General features: G+C 53.9%; 1 protein-coding gene across 6 annotated transcripts in view; it reads right to left on the bottom strand.

Annotated features, from left to right (window-relative positions):
* LOC139239121 (BRD4-interacting chromatin-remodeling complex-associated protein-like) overlaps positions 1–21,836 on the bottom strand; it is a 111,216-nt gene that overhangs the window by 12,201 nt on the left and 77,179 nt on the right. For 4 of the 6 annotated variants that reach the window (XM_070867661.1, XM_070867660.1, XM_070867662.1 and 1 more), the window contains 8 exons: positions 19,743–19,785; positions 17,301–17,366; positions 13,390–15,282; positions 10,575–10,820; positions 4,241–5,011; positions 3,010–3,253; positions 1,792–1,934; positions 637–765 (listed from right to left, as the gene is read on the bottom strand). In XM_070867661.1, the coding sequence (XP_070723762.1) occupies positions 637–765; positions 1,792–1,934; positions 3,010–3,253; positions 4,241–5,011; positions 10,575–10,820; positions 13,390–15,282; positions 17,301–17,366; positions 19,743–19,785 (3,535 nt within the window). The remainder of the gene's footprint in view (positions 1–636; positions 766–1,791; positions 1,935–3,009; positions 3,254–4,240; positions 5,012–10,574; positions 10,821–13,389; positions 15,283–17,300; positions 17,367–19,742; positions 19,786–21,836) is intronic. The other 2 variants (XM_070867663.1, XM_070867666.1) reach the window with 2 other exon arrangements.

Here is a 21,836-nt window from a genome sequence, read left to right as displayed (position 1 = left end):
GGGAGGGGCGAGGCCACGAAGGTATTTGAAAATAAGCATGAGAATTTTGAAATTGAGGTGTTGCTTAACCGGGAGCCAATGTAGGTCAGCGAGCACAGGGGGTGATGGGTGAGCGGGACTCGGTGCGAGTTAGGACATGGGCAGCCGAGTTTTGGATCACCTCTAGTTTACGTCAGGTAGAATGTGGGAGGCTGGCCAGGAGTGCATTGGAATAATCAAGTCTAGCGGTAACAAAGGCACGGATAAGGGCTTCAGCAGGGGATGAGCTGAGGCGGAGGCGGAGGCGGGGGGGGGGGGGGGGGGAGAGAGACAGGTGATGATACAGTGATGGAAATAGGTAGTTTTAGTTATGCTGTGGACATGTGGTCGGAAGCTCATTTCAGGGTCAAATATGACACCAAGGTTGCGAAAAGTCTGATTCAGCCTCAGACAAAAGTTGAGAAGAGAGATGGAGTCAGTGGTTCGGGAATGGAGTTTGTGGCGGGGATCGAAAACAATGCAGGTAGAAAGTGAACTAGATGGGCCACGGTCTATTTTTGTCTCACAATTGCTACAAGTGCCCGAGTTAGACACAGACAAGCTCCCCCGTCTCCCCCCCTGCTTGCTGCTCAGCCACTCTGCCCTGCTCCCACGTACCTGGTGTGCCTGCACCGAGCCGGCAGGTACCAACTGCGTGAGTCCTTTGCCGAGCAGCTGGATCTGTATCGGCCCTTTGGTCAAGCTCATATTCAGGCCCGAAATCGAACTGATTACTCCAGGTTTAGTCTGTGAAAGGCCAAGGACAATCAGTAGGTCAACGCTGGACGGCATGTGATGGGAACACATGAGGAGACAGGGGTGAGAGAAAGATAATATTGCACGATGACGCAAAGGAATTCAGTAAAAGTATCAAAAATCATGTAAAAAAAAAAAGGTACATGCAATCAGAAACGTTTAAATTTACACTACAGGTGCTGGCCTTTCGGCCCTGCAGGTCTGTTCCAGCTCGTTTACAAAGCAAATGTTAACAGCTGAGCCTAGTACGTAGCACTCCCGCCTCGGAGTTAGAAAGTCCTGGGTCTAAGCCTCACTTCTGGACCTGAGCATGTAATCTAGGCCGCCACTCCCGGGGCAGTGCCGAGGGAGCGCCGCACTGTCGGAGGGGCCAGTGCCGAGTGAGCGCCGCACTGTCGGAGGGGCCAGTGCCGAGGGAGCGCCGCACTGTCGGAGGGGCCAGTGCCGAGGGAGCGCCGCACTGTCGGAGGGGCCAGTGCCGAGGGAGCGCCGCACTGTCGGAGGGGCCAGTGCCGAGGGAGCGCCGCACTGTCGGAGGGGCCAGTGCCGAGGGAGCGCCGCACTGTCGGAGGGGCCAGTGCCGAGGGAGCGCCGCACTGTCGGAGGGGCCAGTGCCGAGGGAGCGCCGCACTGTCGGAGGGGCCAGTGCCGAGGGAGCGCCGCATTGTCGGAGGGGCCAGTGCCGAGGGAGCGCCGCACTGTGGGAGGTGTTGTCCTTCGGATGAGACGTTAAACCGAGGTGCAATCTGTGCGTGCCGATGGGTACTAAAGATCTCCCGAAGCAATACTCCTTGTTTGCAATACTCCTGTCCAACATGCCCCTCTCGGCCAACAACCCCAGATTTACCAGTTCTCCCTCTCGGGGGCTGCAGTCTTCACCTACATACCTGTCACCGCACGTCAAAGTGAATCTGTCGCGTGAAGCACTTTGAAACGTTTCGAACGGATAAGGTGCGAACAAAAGCGAGTATTGGTTTATTACAATGAACACAAATGTTTGCAATACCCTTTCCCTACCTGTAGTGCTGGCTGAATCTGATGTTGTGAGAGAGGCTGCATCTGTATCGGGACCACTGTTCCCTGCTGTAAGTGGCAGGTGCCTCCAGGCATTCCCCCCGAGACGACTTTGCTGTCTGGAGACCTTGTTGTGGTCGTGGTACCTGACATAACGAGCGGGACAATGTTCAATGAGCTACAGGAACAAAGTCCACTTTACTAACGATGCGTTCCATTGGACCATGAATACTCCAGAGCAGTTCCAAACCTAGTCTACCGCGTTCACACACTGCTCCATTGAGCGAAATCATCAGACATCGGGAATCACAACCTGCTTTTTTTTTTTTAAACAGACAGGACTACACAGATTTCCTTCCTGCCTTGGACGCCAATAACCCATCGCGGTGCTCTGGTTAGGCTCCTGTTTTTTTAGTGTCAGTTGTGGCACTCTCGCCTCCAGGAGGTTGTGGGTTCAAGTGCCACACCAGAGACATAAGAATTAGGAGCAGGAGTAGGCCATATGGCTCCTCGAGCCTGCTCCGCCATTCAAGACCACGGCTGATTCTCAACTTCACCTCCACTTTCCCGCTCGATCCTCATATCGCTTAATTCTCCGAGCCTTGAACTTACTCAATGACTGAGCATCCACAGCCCTTTGGGGCTGAGAATTTCACAAAATCTAAGCTGACACTCTCAGGAAATAACTGAGGGAGTGTTGCACTGTCGGAGGGGCAGTGCTGAGGGAGCGCCGCACTGTCGGAGGGGCAGTACTGAGGGAGTGCTGCACTGTCGGAGGGGCAGTGCTGAGGGAGCGCCGCACTGTCGGAGGGGCAGTGCTGAGGGAGCGCCGCACTGTCGGAGGGGCAGTGCTGAGGGAGCGCCGCACTGTCGGAGGGGCAGTGCTGAGGGAGCGCCGCACTGTCGGAGGGGCAGTGCTGAGGGAGCGCCGCACTGTCGGAGGGACAGTGCTGAGGGAGCGCCGCACTGTCGGAGGGGCAGTGCCGAGGGAGCACTGCACTGTCGGAGGTGCTGTCTTTCGGATGAGACATTAAACTGAAGCCCCGTCTGCCTTCTCAACTGGATGTAAAAGTTCCCCAGGCACTATTTCGAAGAGCAGGAGAGCTCTTCCTGGAGTCAAGGGTCCCTCAACCAACATCACTAAAACAGATTATCTGGTCATTTAGTCTTGCTGCATTCAATTTGTTCGCCGCGGCCCTTGCCACGATTGTGGTTACGCACCTGCCGAAGGGGTCTTCACAAGGACGGATGTCTGTTGGAGAAGTGTTGCCAGTGCTGCCTGTCCTGCCCCGTGAGGCTGGGTCTTTATGCTGGCCGAGGTGGTGTGAACCTGGGCTTGTGCGCCTGGAGACTGCACCTGGCTACTGATCAGCATGGTGGGTGCCTGGCTGCTCAACTGGCTCAGGCCAGGCACGGCCTGATTAGCTGCAGACTGCTTGGCTTGAAAAATGATATTATGCTGCATCTGTTGAAATAAAATGTATCATGTCTCCAGGTCCATTTTGGTCTGTACTGATGTACATAGAATATACAACACAGAAACAGGCCACTCAGCCAAAGTCGGTGTTCATACCCCACACCAGCCCTCTCCCAACCCTCTCCCATCTCACATCCTTCTATTCCTTTCTCCCCCATGTGTTTATCCAGCCTCCCCTTAAATCCATCTTTGCTATTCGCCTCAACCCCTCCCTGTGGCAGCGAGTTCCACATTCTCACCACTCTCTGGGTAAAGAAGCTTCTCCTGAATTCCCCGTTGGATTTATCAGTGACCATCTTATATTTATGACCCCTAGTTGTAGTCGCCTCCTCCCACACGCAAATGTAAAAGGTCCTCCAACTGGCCTTAGCAGCCCTAATTTAGGGGAGGGGGAATTTGCCAGGGTCACAGACCGTAATCGCTACTCAGAAACTCGCTAGTTTGGTATTGGCCGCGATGCACCCTACAGTCAAATATCCGATCAACACTCTCTTTCTGGGTTCAGATGCGAAAAGTGGGGAGGCATGGGGGGGGGGGGGGGGAGAGGAGAAGAGAAGAGGTACAGTGGGATGGGGTTGGGGGGAAAAGGGGGAGGAATATAGCGGGGTTGAACCACTTTCCACACAACTTTTCCCAGCAAGAAGTCAAGACCTTCAAGACAGGAGGCAAAATAATTGGGAAAGGGGCAAGTGGGAAAAAGGAGGTAGCAAAGGTAATGCTAGAAGTCCGCATTGTAATGTTTGTGAATTTAGGCTCCTGTGAAGTGCCTTGGAGTGTTTTGCTACGTTAAAGGCGCTATATAAATGCAGGTCGAACTTCCTCAGTCAGTACCTTCTCCAAGATGGCCGCAACTCAATCCTCAATTTACCCCTCTTCCCTCCCCTCCCCATCATTCCAACCCCAGTGACGTCCACCTCTTTGGGACCCAGGCGGCCCATTGCAAACCGGTCACACACGAGCAACGGCTGCTCTCACCTGCTGCAGCTTTTCCATGATGTTCTTGTGCTGCTGATTGGGATTGGCCATGGTGGCCATGGACTGCAGTTGGCTGGTGACCATTTGAAACTTCTGCTGTTGCTCCGGGGTCAGGTGCAGGGTCTGGTAGACAGGCTGCAGGGGGGCCTGGGGCTGGGGCTGGCAGTGGAACTGGAGCTGCACGTGCTGCATGGGGGGCTGCGGTGGAGGGTGGTGTTCGCCCTGGGTCGTGGGCGGGTGCAGGAGGTGGGCGGGAGCCTGCGCCTCGGCCTGGACCGGAGGGCTGGGCTGGACCTGGAGGTGCAGCTGGGTGGGGGAGGTCAGCGGGGGCTCGGCCTGCGAAGGGTTCTGGAACTGGAGCTGCAGGTGGGGCTGGGAGGGGGGCCTCATCGGGTGCTGGGCCTGCTGGGTCTGGATCACGTAGAGGGGCTGCAGGGGCAGCTGAGACGGGGTGCAGGAGCGGGACAGGGGCTCGGAGGGCGGCCGGGACAGGGCCTGGGGCTGCGAGGGCGGGCGGGACTGAGGGCGGGAGGGGGGCCGCGACAGAGGCTGGGGCTGCGAGGGGGGCCGTGACTGGTGGGGAGACTGCATCTGGTGGGGAGACTGCATCTGGTGGGGAGACTGCATGTGATGCGGAGACTGCATCTGGTGGGGAGACTGCATCTGCTGAAGGTGAAGCTGGCCATCGCTCTGTGGGGGCTGAGGTAGGGGCGACTGCGATGTTACCGGCAGCTGCTGTAAGGCCGTCTTCTGCTGCACAGCAGCCATCTGCTGAATGAAGCAAACAAAAGAGTAGAAAGTTCGCGGAATGTCATACTCCAGTTCTTGATTCCCTGCAGGATCCTCACTATGGTCTAAGTCGCTATTCCATTCTCAAGATAAAATAGTTTGGTGAAGGAAGAAAGGCAGATTACCACCTTGAGCCCAATGTAGGCTGTGTGCAAAATTTCATCCCCGCCAAAAGGTTAAGTTGCACTCACAACTTCAACAGATAAGGATGCAGCCTCTCAGTGAAACAATATAATGATATTCGATCTTTGCTTTTTCTACAACCAAAAAAAAAGCTCTGTAGATTTTTACACTGATGAAGGCGAGGGGTGTGAGTGCAGGAAATGAAGTAAGTTCCATTTCAGGCACTCAGTGCCAGCAAACACTCCCCGGGCAGGTACAGCACGGGGTTAGGTACAGAGTAAAGCTCCCTCTACACTGTCCCATCAAACACTCCCAGGGCAGGTACAGCACGGGGTTAGATACAGAGTAAAGCTCCCTCTACACTATCCCATCAAACACTCCCAGGGCAGGTACAGCACGGGGTTAGATACAGAGTAAAGCTCTCTCTACACTATCCCATCAAACACTCCCAGGGCAGGTACAGCACGGGGTTAGATACAGAGTAAAGCTCTCTCTACACTGTCCCATCAAACACTCCCAGGGCAGGTACAGCACGGGGTTAGATACAGAGTAAAGCTCTCTCTACACTGTCCCATCAAACACTCCCAGGGCAGGTACAGGGGGTTAGGTACAGAGTAAAGCTCCCTCTACACTGTCCCATCAAACACTCCCAGGGCAGGTACAGGGGGTTCGATACAGAGTAAAGCTCCCTCTACACTGTCCCATCAAACACTCCCAGGGCAGGTACAGCACGGGGTTAGATACAGAGTAAAGCTCTCTCTACACTGTCCCATCAAACACTCCCAGGGCAGGTACAGCACGGGTTAGATACAGAGTAAAGCTCCCTCTACACTGTCCCATCAAACACTCCCAGGGCAGGTACAGGGGGTTAGATACAGAGTAAAGCTCCCTCTACACTGTCCCATCAAACACTCCCAGGGCAGGTACAGGGGGTTAGATACAGAGTAAAGCTCTGGGTTTAGCAACACCTTGATTTAAAAATTCTCATCCTGGTTTTCAAATCCATCCATGGCCTCGCCTCTCGCTATTCTCTGTAACCTCCTCCAACCCTACAACCCTCCGAGATCTCTGCACTCCTCCAATTCTGGCCTCTTCAGCATCCACCAATTTCAATCGCTCCACCATTGGCGGCCTGCCTTCAGCTGCCTGGGCCCGAAGCTCTGGAATTCTCTCCCTAAACCCCTCCGTCTCTCTACCACTCTCTCCTCCTTCAAGACGCTGCTTAAAACCAACCTCGCTGACCTGTCCTAGTATCTCCTTTATGTGGCTCGGTGTCAAATTTTGTTTGATAATCACTCCTGTGAAGCACCTCGGGACGTTTTACTACGTTAAAGGTGCTGTATAAATACACCTCAGTGGGGAACAAAAAAAGTTCACACTAAATGCAGAGGTGCCGTAGTGAGTTTCATTGGGTGTCTTTTGGGAAATCAGTGGAGAGATCCTGATAAAATAAAGGCTGACGCAGTCAGGGTTGGTTAGAATGTGCAATACCTGATGTGTGTGTGGAAACACACAGCTCCCTACAGTTCAGTCCTTCAGCCATTAGTGTGACAACCAAGTACACCGCATTCACCTTACATTTAGATTTCATCCACTTCCCTGTAGTTCCTCACCACCCCCCAATCCTCAAACCCCAGAGGGTGCCGACTCATGCTGGGTGTACGATGCCAGACACATCTGGCCCAAAAGAGGGAAGCTTCAGTGGCAATGCTGCCTCTAATTTTTATTTTAGTTGTATTTTTTCCAGCTACAGCGGGCGAGCTCCCGATCGCAGCACGGCCACGCAGCTTTGGAGGAACGTTGCTTGGTGGGCTAATCGTTCACAAGAGGCATCGCGGCCAGGCCCACACCCACGTACTGTCCAGCGGGACAGCAGTCAAGGGTGGGAACAGCGGCTAACTGCTCGTTCCCACTCGGTTGCCTGTGAGGCCACTGGGACCGGCTTGGGCCCCTCCCAGTTGGATGCCCCGCTGAGACTGGCTCGTTCCGCAATATTTGGGGGCGGAGTGGGGGAGCCGGGGTGAAAAAGAACATGGGTCCTTTGACCTTGCTCCAGTGACAGTGTCAGCTGTGGCTCAGTGGGCAGCACACTCACCTCTGAGTCAGGGACCTGAGCACAAAAATCCAGGCGGACACTGCAGTGCAGTACTGAGGGAGTGCTGCACTGTCAGAGGGGCAGTACTGAGGGAGTGCTGCACTGTCAGAGGGGCAGTACTGAGGGAGTGCAGCATTGTCGGAGGGTCAGTGCTGAGGGAGCGCCGCATTGTCAGAGGGTCAGTACTGAGGGAGCGCTGCACTGTCAGAGGGGCAGTGCTGAGGGAGCGCTACACTGTCAGAGGGGCAGTACTGAGGGAGTGCAGCATTGTCGGAGGGTCAGCACTGAGGGAGCGCTGCACTGTCAGAGGGGCAGTGCTGAGGGAACGCCGCACTGTCGAAGGTGCCGTCTTTCGGATGAGACGTTAAATCAAGGCCCCAGCTGACCTCTCAGGTGGATGTAAATATCCCATGGCCACTATTTCAAAGAAGAGCAGGGGAGTTCTCCCCGGTGTCTTGGGGCCAATATTTATCCCTCAATCAACATCACTAAAACAGATGATCTGGTTATTATCACATTGCTGTGTGTGGGAGCTTGCTGTGCGCAAATCAGCTGCTGCACTTCAAAAAGTACTTCATTGGTTGTAAAGTGCTTTGTGACGTCCGGTGGTCGTGAAAGGCGCTATATAAATGCAAGTCTTTCTTTCTATTACGTGGCTCAGTCGCACACTCCCGATAACCAACGATCCCTTAGGGCAACTGTGAAAATCAAATATAGATATACATCTACAGAAGACACAATATCAATCTTCCTCAGATATAAACGAAGCATTAAAGCTGTTACAGGGAGACAAGTGGAAGAAAGAGTAAACGGCAGCTTGAAGCCAGAAGGAAGGGCAAGGAGAGAAAGGCCACTTGGAGGGGTTAAGGCACACCAGTCTGTTACAGGCCACAAACACACGAGCTTTGACGGGGACAGTCAGGAACACTAGCTGCACATTTGAAGGAAGCACTCTGGGACCAGACTGATGAGCAGCATCAGCATGTTTGGTGCTCGAAATACCCAAGCAGTCCAGAACTCAGCGCCCTGGCTGCCCGCATAAACCTACCATACCCGGGGGCAATGCTCACGAAGCACATTGGATTTATCCCCAGCTTCCATCACCTAAATTACCACCACCTTGCACAGAATGTACAGCACAGAAACAGGCTAGTCGGCCCAACAGCTCCGTGCCGGGATTTATGCTTCACACCAGCATCCTCAGACCCCTCTCTATCCCATCCCATCACCATATCCTGACGGCCGTGTGTCACTTCAATTCCAGCAATCCCATCTCAGCGCCACACTACTGAATGAGATTGACTTTACATTCCCTATCATTACAATTAGTTCATTGATTGCAAATTTGCAGTAAGTCTCGAGAGGCTGTTGGTACAGCACGGGGTTAGATACAGAGTAAAGCTTCCTCTACACTGTCCCATCAAACACTCCCAGGGCAGGTACAGCACGGGGTTAGATACAGAGTAAAGCTTCCTCTACACTGTCCCATCAAACTCTCCCAGGGCAGTACAGCACAGGGTTAGATACAGAGTAAAGCTCCCTCTACACTGTCCCATCACACACTCCCAGGGCAGGTACAGCACGGGGTTAGATACAGAGTAAAGCTCCCTCTACACTGTCCCATCAAACACTCCCAGGGCAGGTACAGGGGGTTAGATACAGAGTAAAGCTCCCTCTACACTGTCCCATCAAACACTCCCAGGGCAGGTACAGGGGGTTAGATACAGAGTAAAGCTCCCTCTACACTGTCCCATCAAACACTCCCAGGGCAGGTACAGCACGGGGTTAGATACAGAGTAAAGCTCCCTCTACACTGTCCCATCAAACACTCCCAGGGCAGGTACAGGGGGTTAGATACAGAGTAAAGCTCCCTCTACACTGTCCCATCAAACACTCCCAGGGCAGGTACAGGGGGTTAGATACAGAGTAAAGCTCCCTCTACACTGTCCCATCAAACACTCCCAGGGCAGGTACAGGGGGTTAGATACAGAGTAAAGCTCCCTCTATACTGTCCCATCAAACACTCCCAGGGCAGGTACAGGGGGTTAGATACAGAGTAAAGCTCCCTCTACACTGTCCCATCAAACACTCCCAGGGCAGGTACAGCACAGGGTTAGGTACAGAGTAAAGCTTCCTCTACACTGTCCCATCAAACACTCCCAGGGCAGGTACAGGGGGTTAGATACAGAGTAAAGCTCCCTCTACACTGTCCCATCAAACACTCCCAGGGCAGGTACAGCACAGGGTTAGATACAGAGTAAAGCTTCCTCTACACTGTCCCATCAAACACTCCCAGGGCAGGTACAGGGGGTTAGATACAGAGTAAAGCTCCCTCTACACTGTCCCATCAAACACTCCCAGGGCAGGTACAGCACGGGGTTAGATACAGAGTAAAGCTCCCTCTACACTGTCCCATCAAACACTCCCAGGGCAGGTACAGGGGGTTAGATACAGAGTAAAGCTCCCTCTACACTGTCCCATCAAACACTCCCAGGGCAGGTACAGCACGGGGTTAGATACAGAGTAAAGCACCCCGATCAAACATGTCTCAGTCCCAATCACACGGAAAACTCCATCTCCTGTCCTAGGGCAACATTCCCATTTTCCATACCTACCAACCTGTAGCCTCTTTGTGTGATATTTTCCAATTTCACAGAATGATACAGCGCAGGAGGTCATTCGTCCCATCGAGCCCGTGCTGGCTCTGTGACAGAGCGATCCAATCAGTCCCTCTCGCCTCGCTCTTTCCCCACAGCCCTTACAAATGTTTCCTTTTCAAGTATTTATCGAACTCCCCGTGTGAAAGTTACTACTGAATCTGCTCCCACCGCCCTTTCAGGCAGCGCGTTCCCGATCACAACAACTCGCTGCGTAAACACATTTCTCCCCATCTCCCCCTCTGGTTCTTTTGCCGATTATCTCCCCCTCTGGTTACCGACCCTCCTGCCAGAATAGACAGTTTCTCCCAATCTATTCTATCAAAACCCTTCATGGAATACCTTTATTAAATCTCCCCTTAAACTTCTCTGCTCTGAGGAAAACTACCCCAGCCTCTCCATGTAACTGAAGTCCCTCATCCCTGGTGCCATTCCAGTACATCCCCTCTTGCGCCCTCTCCAAGGCCGCTACTCAGAATTGGCCAATACTGCAGTTGGGACCTAAGTAGCGTTTTTGATTTAAAAAAAAAAATAGGTTTTAGGGAATGTTATTTTTGTTGTTTTGTGCAGATAGTTGTGACTACAACCCGTCAAACTCAAAGCAGGAGCCGTGTTAGTAGAAGCATCAGAGAGCAAGAGATCGGGAGGAGGGCGGGTCGTGTAGGACTACCTGGCCAGCCAGTATCTGCTGGAAATGAGCGCTTGACAGCGAGGGCAACACTGCTTGTCCTTTGGAGTCCGTGTGTCCGGTGGGTGCAGCGGCTGCCAGCCCCACAGTACTGCTGACGATAACTGAGGCCGGGACGCTGCTAGTGATGACAGTCGGCGCTAAGCCATGAGGGGACGGCTGGTTCAGGCCCTTCTCCTGCTGGAGTTTCAGCGCCGCCTGGTAAAGCTGCTGCTGTTTCTGTTCCTGCTGTAACGTTCAAGACAAAGTCGTCAGCAACGCGGCACCGTTAGCGAGAGCTGAACTTCAGAAACTGGGGCAACAAAAAATAAAAAACAAAAAGCGTCTTCGAAGCGTGCCAAAGGCGATGTCAAATTGTATAAAACACAGCATGACGGAAGCACAGGGTCAGCACCACTCGTCCAGGAGTTAAACATGCCCCTTCTCGATCCGTGAGCTCCTCTCGCCCTCCCGTTCCGTGAGCTCCTCTCGCCCTCCCGTTCTGTGAGCTCCTCTCGCCCTCCCGATCCGTGACCTCCTCCAGCCCCTAAACCTCATCTCTAACCTTCTCCGGCCCTACACCCCTTCCTATCTCTAGCCTCTTCCAGCCCCTACACCCCTCCCTAGCTCTGTAACTCCCTCCAGCCCCTACACCCCTCCCTAGCTCTGTAACTCCCTCCAGCCCCTACACCTCTCCCTAGCTCTAACCTCCTCCAGCCCTACACCCCTCCCTATCTCTAACCTCCTCCAGCTCTACACCCCTCCCTATCTCTAACCTCCTCCAGCCCCTACACCCCTCCCTATCTCTGTAACCCCCTCCAGCCCCTACACCCCTCCCGATCTGTGACCTACTCTAGCCCTCCCGATCTCTGTAAACTTCACCAGCGCTACAATCCTCCCTATCTCTGTACCTCCTTTAGCCCTACACCCCTCCCTATCCCTGTGACCTCCTCCATCCCTACAAGCTCCCACCCCCCACCCCGGAGATCTCTGCGCTCCTCCAATTCTGGCCTCCTGAGCATCCCCGATTTCCACCCCTGTACCATTGCCAGCCGTGCCTTCAGCTGTCGGGGCCCCAAACTCTGGGATTCCCTCCCTAATCCTCTCCGCCTTTCTCTCCTTTTAAGACGCTCCATAAAATCTCTCTCTTTGACCAAGCTCTTGGTCATGTGTCCTAATGTCTCATGTGGCTTGGTATCAAATTTTGTTTGATAATGCTCCCGTGAAGCACCTTGGGTCGTTAAAGAAGCTATATAAATGCAAGTTGTTGTTGAAATACAAAAGTGCGTCAGCGGCTGGGGAGTCGAGAGGGCGGGTTAACGCTCAGGGTACTGCCCCACCATCAGACACACCCGCTGCCTTTTGTCTGCCGCTTCCGCTTCCGCTTCCGTTCCGTTTGTGTTCCATTGGCGAATGTATCCGTGCTGTGCAATTCCTCCTGCTCTGCCTCCGCCACACCCCATTACAGATCCCGGAGGGAAAAGGCCGCCACGCTCCTGGTGCAATACGTCTCACACTGGCCACACTGGGGGCTCTTGTGTTCCTGTGGCTCAGGCAGCACCGGGATGTGAAGTAAGCGCAGCTTATGATAATCGTACAGACCCCTCAACAGGGTAGATGCAGGGAGGATGTTTCCCTTGGCTGGGGACAGTGACCAACAAGGGTCTGATCAACACTCCACCTATCTCCTGCTCCCCAGGCTTGAATCATAGAATGGTTACAGCAAGGAAGGAGGCCATTCGGCCTGTGCCAACTCTTCCTTTCCCTTCAGGTACTTATCCAACTCCCTTTTGAAAGCCACGATTGAGTCTGCCTCCACCACCCTCTCAGGCAGCGCATTCCAGATCCTAACCACTCGCTGCGTAAAAAACGTTTTGCCTTTGGTTCTTCTGCCAATCACCTTAAATCTGTGTCCCCTGGTTCCCGACCCTTCCGCCGATGGGAACAGTTTCTCTCGATCTACTCTGTCCAGTCCCCTTCACGATGGTGAACACCTCGATCAAATCTCCTCTCAACCTTCTCTGCTCCAAGGAGAACAACCCCAGCTTCTCCAGTCTATCCCCGTCACTGAAGTCCCTCATCCCTGGAACCATTCTGGTAAATCTTTTCTGCTCCCTCTCGAAGGCCTTCACATCCTTCCTCCAGTGCGGGGCCCTGAATTGGACACAATACTCCAGTTGGGGCTGAACCGTGTTTTATAAAGTTTCATCATAATGTCCACACTTTTCTACGCTATACCTCTATTTATGAAGCCCAGGATCCCCTAAGCCTTTATTAACTGCTTTCTCAATCTGCCCTGCCACCTTCAACGATTTATGGACAAAACCCTCGATCTCTTTTGTTTGTCGACCACCTTTAGCATTGTACCATTAAGTTTATATTTCCTCTCCTCATTCTTTCTACCAAAATGCATCTCATCACACTTTCCTGCATTAAATTTCATCTGCCCCGTGCCCGCCCATTTCACTCGCCTTTGTCTGTGTCTTCCTAAACTCTATCACTCTCCTCCTCACCGTTCACTATTTTTCCAAATTTTGTGTCATCTGCAAATTTTGAAATTGTGTCCTGCACACCCAAGTCCAAGTCATTAACATGCATCAAGACAAGCAGCAACTAGTCCAGGCCTCTGCATTACCAGTCAGTGACATAACCACTATGCTTTGCTCGCAGAGCAGGCTTGAGATGCCACAGGACCCATTTCTGCTCCTAATTATTGTGACTGCAGTTGGGGGTTGCGGGGGGGGGGGGGGGGGTAAGAGAGAGGGAGGTCTTTAGTTAGCTGCACTGCGAGGCCAAGGCCGGAGCCAGTAAGTGTTACCTGCTGGAAGAAGAGCTGTGCGGCGTCCTGGCTGAGGCCTGGGGCGGTCGCCTGTTGACTGATGATGATTTTCCCCGGGGTCTGCGCCATGCCGGTGCTGCTCTGCGTGGCCGACGGTAGCTGCTGCTGGACGGGATGTGGCTGCGGAGGCTGGGCCTGAGAGGCGGCGGTCTGGACGGTCAGCAGGGAGGGCGGCCCGTTGCCCAGGGCCATCAGGCCGGGCCCGGCTCCGGCCTGCTGCTGGACGACGCCCGATCCCGGGGCGCTGCTGACAATAGGCTGCTGGACGCTGACCGCCTGGCCCAGGCCCTCGGCGCTGTTGAGCATGGCGACCTGGCTGGGGAGCGCCACCCCTTGGATGACGGCCGCTTGGCTTGCCGGGTTGATGGGGCCGCCGGACAGGGTCGCCTGGACGCTGCCCGGGGCCGGAGAGCCCAGGCTGTTGGCCAGCGACACGGGCATCTGGAAGACGGTGGGCTGCCCCCCCGGACCGGGTTGCAGCTGGATGGGAGTGGACAGGATGTGCGTGGCTCCGTGAGCGCTCTGTGCCGCGATGACCTGGCTCAGGTTCAGCTGCCCGGCGATGTTCTGATTGGTCAGGATCTGACCCCCCACATTGGCCTGCAGGGCCGAGAGCTGCTGGGGGAGGGGCACGCCCGGCGCCCCCGACAGCTGACCCTGCAGGAGGAACTGGTTCTGGCTCTGGAGCATGGCCTGCTGCACGTGTTGGGGCTGGATGACAATGCTGCCGCTCTGGAGGTGGAGGCTCAGCGATTTGCTCAGGGCTTGCTGCTGGGCCTGGTGCTGTTTGAAAACGCTGGAGGAGATGGCCTGGGGAAAGCCAGCCCCGGAGGCGGAGAACACCACATTCGGACCCGCTTTGCCGGTCACGAAGGTCACATTCTGCTGGGCCTTTTGCTGCTGCTGCTGCTGCTGCAGGGACCCCTCGTTCTGGATGGTCAGCGTGGCATTGGCCGGAGCGAAGGGCTTCGAGCTGATCTGGTAGAGTTTGTGTTGGATGACCCCACCGGTGGGCTTGGGCTGGATGGGAGTGGGGGTCCTCTGGATGATGACGTTCTGGCCGGAGAGGGAAGCCTGCATCATGGGGTTGCTCATGGTGGGCCGGACCGTCAGCCCCTGGCTGGCCTGGGCCATGGACGTACCGGCAAAGAGGGAGTTCCCGTTCAACGCTCCGGGGGCAGCGTTCTTTTGGAGCACCAGCCCAGTGTTGGGCGGGGAGACGCCGGCTGAGTTCAAGGCCACTTGCTGCTGGTCAGAGGCGGGCGACGAGATGTAGCTGCCGACCGGCACGGTGGTCACCTGGGTGGGCTGTCCGGCCTTGGTGATGATCTGCTGGGCCGGCTGGTTGATGGTCATGACCGACTGCCCGACCACTTGGATCTGCCCGATGCCCAGCGACCCGGACGGACTTCCATTCGGCAAGCCCTGGAGGTTGGAGACCTGCTGCAACGTCACATTGCCCAGCCCCACTTGCTGCAGGAACGGCTGGACGTTGATGGACTTGTTCACCACCTGGCCGGCAATGGTCTGCTGCTGGATCAAGGTCTGCGGGGCGAGGACCGTGGGCTGCTGCTGCAAGCTGATCAGGTCGGCACCGGCAGAGAAAAGTTGGGCGGCCTCCGCGGCCTGCGACACCGGCTGCAGGGAAGGGAAGTGCAGAGAGGCAATGTCCAGGTCGGCATCCTCTTCCAGTGACTGCTCCGTGATGTTGGCCTCCTGTAAGCTCTGCTGCAAGATGTCACACGGCTGGTCGGAAGTCTGCAGGTTCGAACCGGGAGAAGGTCCGAGGATAGCATCTTCCAGGAAATCGAGGTCGACTGCGCCGGAGGAAGTCTGAGTTTGTCCACTGTTCAAATGATTAACAGTCGTATCCTGTGCATTAAGTGGAAAGGATTCAATACATTAGCAACCCTTAATCAAGGAGTGGAGCATCTAATTAATAGTCACAGAAAGTATCAATTAATAACCCAAACGTGACAAAATCACTTTTTTTGCAATGTGAATGGAATAGCACTGGAATACAAAATTAATCGGGAGTAACTATTTGTACTAAGTCTCCCGACACAGGCGCAGAAACGAGAATTAGGACAAATAGTCTCCAACTCCGCACCACACCCTCCCCCTCCCCCAGTGCAATTTACACAAACCCCTTTCTGCGCATGCGCCCATCCCCAGCGCCGATCCATCCCTCCTCCCATCCGTCGACCACATAGCTGTCACTGTGCCGAGCATCCCTGCAACACCACACTGCCTGCACTGCAGCTCCGAGGCCCGAGCAGCCCCAAGCCTCTCATCCATCTGGCCCGGGATGGAAAGAGAAGCGGCGGGCGGCCGAGAGGGGAGTGGAAGAGAGAGAGAGAGAGAGAGAGAGAGAGAGAGAGAGACTGGGGGGGCGGGGGGGGGAGAGAAAGAGAGAGCGCACATGCGTGCCTGGGGAGAGAGAAAACTTGGAGGGGGGGGGGGGGGGTTAGAGAGAGCGAGAGAGAGAGAGAGAGCGCGAGAGAGAGAGAGCGAGAGAGAGCGAGAGAGCGCGAGAGCGAGAGAGAGAGAGCGAGAGAGAGAGAGCGAGCGCACGCTAGGGGGAGAGGGAGAAGAGAGAGAGCTGGGGGGAGAGGGAGAAGAGAGACACAGGTGGGTGGGGAGAAATCGGAGGGGAGAGTGTGAACTCAGAAGATGGATCACATTCTTCCAACCCTTGGTGCGTGCAAGGTCGGTCCGTGTGTTACAAGGGGCATCGTTGGGGTGGATGAAATCCAGAATCACGACACTGTCACTATTCACCATACCCAACAGATCCGTTAACAATCCACACACAATGCCCCATCTATGGGGGAGGGATACAGTTGCGCTGGGGTAAGGGACTTCAGCCGTGGGAACAAAATATCAGCCAGAGTTCCAGTTAGCTGCTGGAGACTGTGTGGGGGGACGGGCAGATTAGGCTCTGCTGTGATTTTACCCCACCCCCCTCACCCCACAATGGCTAGTCATAGAAACATAGAAAATAGGTGCAGAGCAGGCCATTCGGCCCTTCGAGCCTGCACCACCATTCAATATGATCATGGCTGATCATTCACTACACTAACTGGACACCGCACCTCAGAAAGGGGGAGCAGCGCAAATTCACCAGAATGATCCCAGGGATAAAAGGGTTAAATTATGAGGACAGGTTCCACAGACTAGGTTTGTATTCCCTCGAGTATAGAAGATTAAGAGGTGATCTAATCGAGGTGTTTAAGATGATTAAAGGAGTTGACGGGGTAGATAGAGAGAAACTATTCCCTCGGGAGGGGGAGTCCAAAACAAGGGGACGGAACCTTAAAATCAGAGCCCGGCCCAGGGGTGATGATAGGGAACACTTCCTCACACACAGGGCAGTGGGAATCTGGAACTACCCCCCCACCACTGTTGAGATTGAGGGGAGTCGATTGAACATTTCAAAACGGAGATTGATGGATTTTTGTTGGGTATTACGGGTAATGGAACCAAGGCGGGTAGATGGAATTAAGATACAGATCAGCCATGATCTAACTGAATGGCGGAACATGCTCCAGGGGCTGAATGGTCTTCCGTTCCTATATTCCACTGCCTAGTCCCACATATGAAGAATGGTCATTGGAGAGAAAGGCACTAGCCCAGGAGGTCAGCACCTGGGTGGGCAGGGGGCGGGGGACGAGACAAGAGAAATTGGAAGCGGTTTGGGGAAGAAATACAAAATGAAAAGTGCCACCGAATACCCCTCGATGGATGAAAGTTAAACACCGTTGACAAACTCTTTCCAAAAGTCTTCAACGTTCATCTATATTGAGCCTTGATTCAAGAGATTTCACGTTGCGGCAATTTAAAACTCTGAGGCCCAGTGAAGATGGAGGAGAATGAGAGCAAGCACTTACAGATGCGTCAGTGAAGAAGGCGCTGGCAGGGTCAGCTGTCGTATCGAGGAGGTCGTCGCCATCCAACTATTCATCAAATTTAAAATAGCTTTAGAGAGAGAAGGAAGCACTGACTTCAAGCTGCATTATTGCTAACACAGGGACAGAGGGGCGTTTCAAGTGGGGCTGGAAACAGTCAAACCCCAGCCCTTTCGAAATCAGGAGTTCCAACTTGACCAGACGTGCAGATAGCCATGGCGGGATTATCGGGATTATCGGAGACCTGAGCTTTGTGATGCAGATGCAGCTATAAACTGCCGAGGGGCAGGAGTTGTGAGGTTGTGTCCTGCAGCACCAGAGGGCAGTGTAATCCAGGTCTGTGCTCCCAATATGGCAACTGGCTCATCTCAGCCGAGGAAGAGGGCCACTGTTCTCCAGAGCTCGGGAACTTCAACTAACGTCGCTCAGTAACTGAGCACTGGAAGGTGCTCTGGGATGGCCCAGGAGCGCCTCGTCTTTCGATTAACGCTCCCCCCAGCCCCATGCAGATGCTCGGTGCTGTACCCACCCACTCTTTCCTCACCGATCAGTGTTCTGAGCTAAGCGTGTGGGGGCATTGTGCCACAGAAGCTCAGTTTACATTCAGTTGTGAGGAGAACACACAGAGCAAGCAAAGGGATACAGACAGGTTAAGTGAGTGGGCAATAAGGCGCCAGATGTGGAGAAATGTGAGGTTATTCACTTTGGTAGGAAGAATAGAAATGGTAAGAAACTATTAAACGTTGGTGTTGACAGAGAATTAGGTGTCCTTGTACAGCAAACACAGAACGTTACCATGCAGGTACAGTAAGCAATTAGGAAGGCAAATGGCATGCTGGTCTTAATTGCAAAGGGGGTTGGAGTACAAGAGTAAGGAAGTCTTACTACAAACGATAGATTTTTGGCTATTAAGGGAATCACGGGATAGGGGGATCGGGCAGCAAAGTGGAGTTGAGGTCAAAGATCAGCCATGATCTAACTAAATGGGGAAGCAGGCTCGAGGGGCTCTAATGGAACGGGACGCAGCCAGGCCATGGTGATCCAAGCTGGCAAACCAAGTCATGCAAAGGGCAAACTTCAGGGGAACTAAACATCCACATATCCCAGTCTCATGCTGCGATGTGGAAGCCTGCCATTTATTGGGTTGTGCAGGTGCATGCCTGCTCTGTAGTGTACCACAAGCAGTGGCTAACTGCGTCACTACAGGATGCTTCCAGCCGCATGACACCAGAGATGTGGGGGGGGGGGGGGGGGAAACGCGCGAAGCCACCATCCAGAAAGTGACTCCTTTCAGATCGGGACTGCGATCTCAAAGCCCAAATAAGGGAGGCACGGAGAGTCGGAAGGAAAACACGCGGTCTCCTCTCCTCCACCCTGGCCGTGCTCCCACGCGGTCTCCTCTCCTGCACCCTGGCCGTGCTCCCACGCGGTCTCCTCTCCTCCACCCTGGCCGTGCTCTCAGTAACATTCACAAACCCCCACTCACTCAGGGGTTTTCTTGTGGCTGCAGGAGGCCGGGATCGGGCACAAACGACACGGTTTATTCAGGAACCACGTCAAACCTTAACCCAAATTTTTACAACCGAGTTATTGGGCGAGGGGAGGGAGGGGGGAGACTTAGCAACAACATAAGTGAGCAAGAAGTGCAGCGTGCACAAAGTGGGCACAAGCACATGTGTGGGAGTTGCACGCAGGCCCGGTGTGAGCACACATCGCTGAGTATGGGACAAGGATCTCCCTCAGCACTGAAGCATCAGTGAGCTGGGAGAGGATTGTTGCGATAGTGCCCAATTCTGGGGACCTCACTTGAGGGAGGGTCTGGTGAGGGAGCAGAGGAGATTTACCAGAATGGTACCAGGGATGAGGGACTACAGTTATGTGGAGAGACTGGAGAAGCTGTTCTCCTTGGAGCAGAGAAGGTTAAAGGGAGACCCAACAGAGGTGTTCAAAATCGTGAGTGGTTTTTTCATAGAACAGTTAGGGAGAAACGGTTTCCTCTGGCAACTGGGTCGGTAACCAGAGGTCAACAGGAGTTAAAATAATTGGACAAAGAACCAGAGGGAGAATGAGGAGAAGTTATTTCACACACAGGGTCGTTGTGATCTGGAACACACTGCCTGATGGAATCAGATTCCATCGCCCTATCGAAATTTTCAGAAGGCAATTGGACGTGTACCTGAAGAGAACTCATTTGCAAGACTATGGGGATAAAGCCGGGGAGTGGGACTAAATTGGACAGGTCATGCAAAGCGCTGGCACAGGTGTGATGGGCTGAATAGTGTCCTTCTGTGCTGTAAGGTTCGAGGATTCTCAGGCAATCTTTTTTCCTCAAAACACCGAGACCAGGACACGAACACCTGGGACTGCCCCAGCAAGCAGCGGAAACGCAAACCCAACCCTGGCTCAACAGCAACTTCTACTCACCTGGTCCGAACCATGCAAGAAGTCATTCAGGGCCTGAGGGTCGCTGCAAGGGGAAGAGAACACATTGTAAGAATTTTGCATTACATCAGAAATCTGCAAGCAATTGGGAGGGCAGGAATCAACTGAAATAAAGAAACAGATCGTTAGTGCAAATAAAAGCAACAATACTGTGGATGGTGACAAGCTGCAATAAAAACAGTGAATGCCACAAACACTCAGCAGGTCAAAAATAACTTGCATTTCTATAGTGCCTTTCATCACCTCAATGTCCCAAAGCGCTTTACAGTCAATGAAGTACTTTTTGGAGCGTAATCACTGTTGTAATGTGGGAAGCACGGCAGCCAATTTGCGCACAGCAAGCTCCCACACACAGCAATGTGATAATGACCAGATAATCTGTTTTAGTGATGCTGATTGAGGGATAAATATTGGCCCCAGGACACCGGGGAGAACTCCCCTGCTCTTCTTCAAAATAGTGGCATGGGATCTTTTACATCCATCTGAGAGAGCAGACGGGGCCTCAGTTTAACGACTCATCCGAAAGATGGCACCTCCCTCAGCACTGCCCCTCCGACAGTGCGGCGCTCCCTCAGCACTGCCCCTCCGACAGTGCGGGGCTCCCTCAGCACTGCCCCTCCGACAGTGCGGCGCTCCCTCAGCACTGCCCCTCCGACAGTGCGGCGCTCCCTCAGCACCGCCCCTCCTGTGATTGAGTGCCCAAACTTCCCAGCACGAACACACATCCTAAAAGAAGCAACAGAACTACAGAATGAATGATATTCAGGAGTGTGGTGAATCACACAATACAATACACCGTCAATGCTTCAATGACATTCAGAGGCCAGTTAAACTTGTGGTTTACAAAATCTTTCCAATCAAGCAGATTAAAAGCACAATCAATACCAAGAGTGAAAGTGAAACTTGCAGCAACAGGTGACTAAGACACGCCCCCTATTTAATTTGGATGTGTGCAATGAGTGAGGTCAAACCTTCAGTCAGTCAGCCCCCACCCCCTCAGTGCTTAACATTCCTGGAGCAGACCCTGAAGATGAGGCAGGACTGCACCGTTACTGGAGGGCTCAACAACCAGGGGGCATAGATTTAAAGTAATTGGTAGAAGGTTTGGAGGGGATTTGAGGGGAAATGTCTTCACCCAGAGGGTGGTGGGGGTCTGGAACTCACCGCCTGAAAGTAGAGGCAGAAACCTCACCACATTTAAACAGTACCTGGATGTGCAGCTGAAGTGCCGTAACCTACAGGGCTACGGCCCCAGAGCGGGAAAGTGCGATTAGGCCGGGTAGCTCTTGGTCGGCCGGCGCAGACACGATGGGCCGAATGGCCTCCTTCTGTGCTGTAAATCTCTCTGATTCTATGATTATCTCCTGACTGCTCACCACGCACAGCAATTAATCAACAGCTACCCGTCATCACAGCGACCGTGCACTGACTGTTGTTTTTTTAATGTAATATGCACTTGACCCATTTCCTTGCATCAAAACAGATCATAAAACAAGTGGTTCCTGTGATAGTGGAGAGCAGGAGTCTCCAGCCCCGAGATGCTAGGGTCCCCCCCCACCCCCCCCCCACCCCCCCCATCCCCACCGCCACCTTCAATGAGGGCCTTAATTTTGGATTAGCGACGGGAGAAATCGGCCGAGATTTCCGCGTCCGGCCGTTGTGTTGCGCCACTTGCTGGGAACGCGGCTGTGGGGACAGCAGATGGGAATAGACCTCTGCTGCGACGCCCTCCGCAGTCGGATAGCCCGCCCACACTCCCGGGTCAAAGCTGTTGCGTAATAAATGGGGTGAGATACAGTCGGAGGGAGGGCTGGAACAGCGTGCTGCTGGGGGAGCTGTCCCCTGGGTGGGGGGGGTGGGGGGGGCGGAGGAGAAGAGGTCCAAAGCTTCACATCTTCACTTTGTCGGAGTTCAGTTGTTACCCCCCTCGGTTCTCTCGCCAGATAATCAAAACAAAAATAATGGTACAGAAATTATGTCATACTGGCAGAACGCAAGGATCCAATCCTGTCTCAAAGGCCCCAACGTCCTTACGCCCTTCTGGCCAGAGACAGACCAACAAGGTGCCCCCCCAAA

Source organism: Pristiophorus japonicus, chromosome 26 (genome assembly GCF_044704955.1).
Source record: "Pristiophorus japonicus isolate sPriJap1 chromosome 26, sPriJap1.hap1, whole genome shotgun sequence".
Classification (NCBI taxonomy): Eukaryota; Metazoa; Chordata; class Chondrichthyes; family Pristiophoridae; genus Pristiophorus; species Pristiophorus japonicus.
The sequence above is the reverse complement of the archived record's forward strand: the minus strand, read 5'-3'. Positions and strand labels throughout refer to the sequence as shown.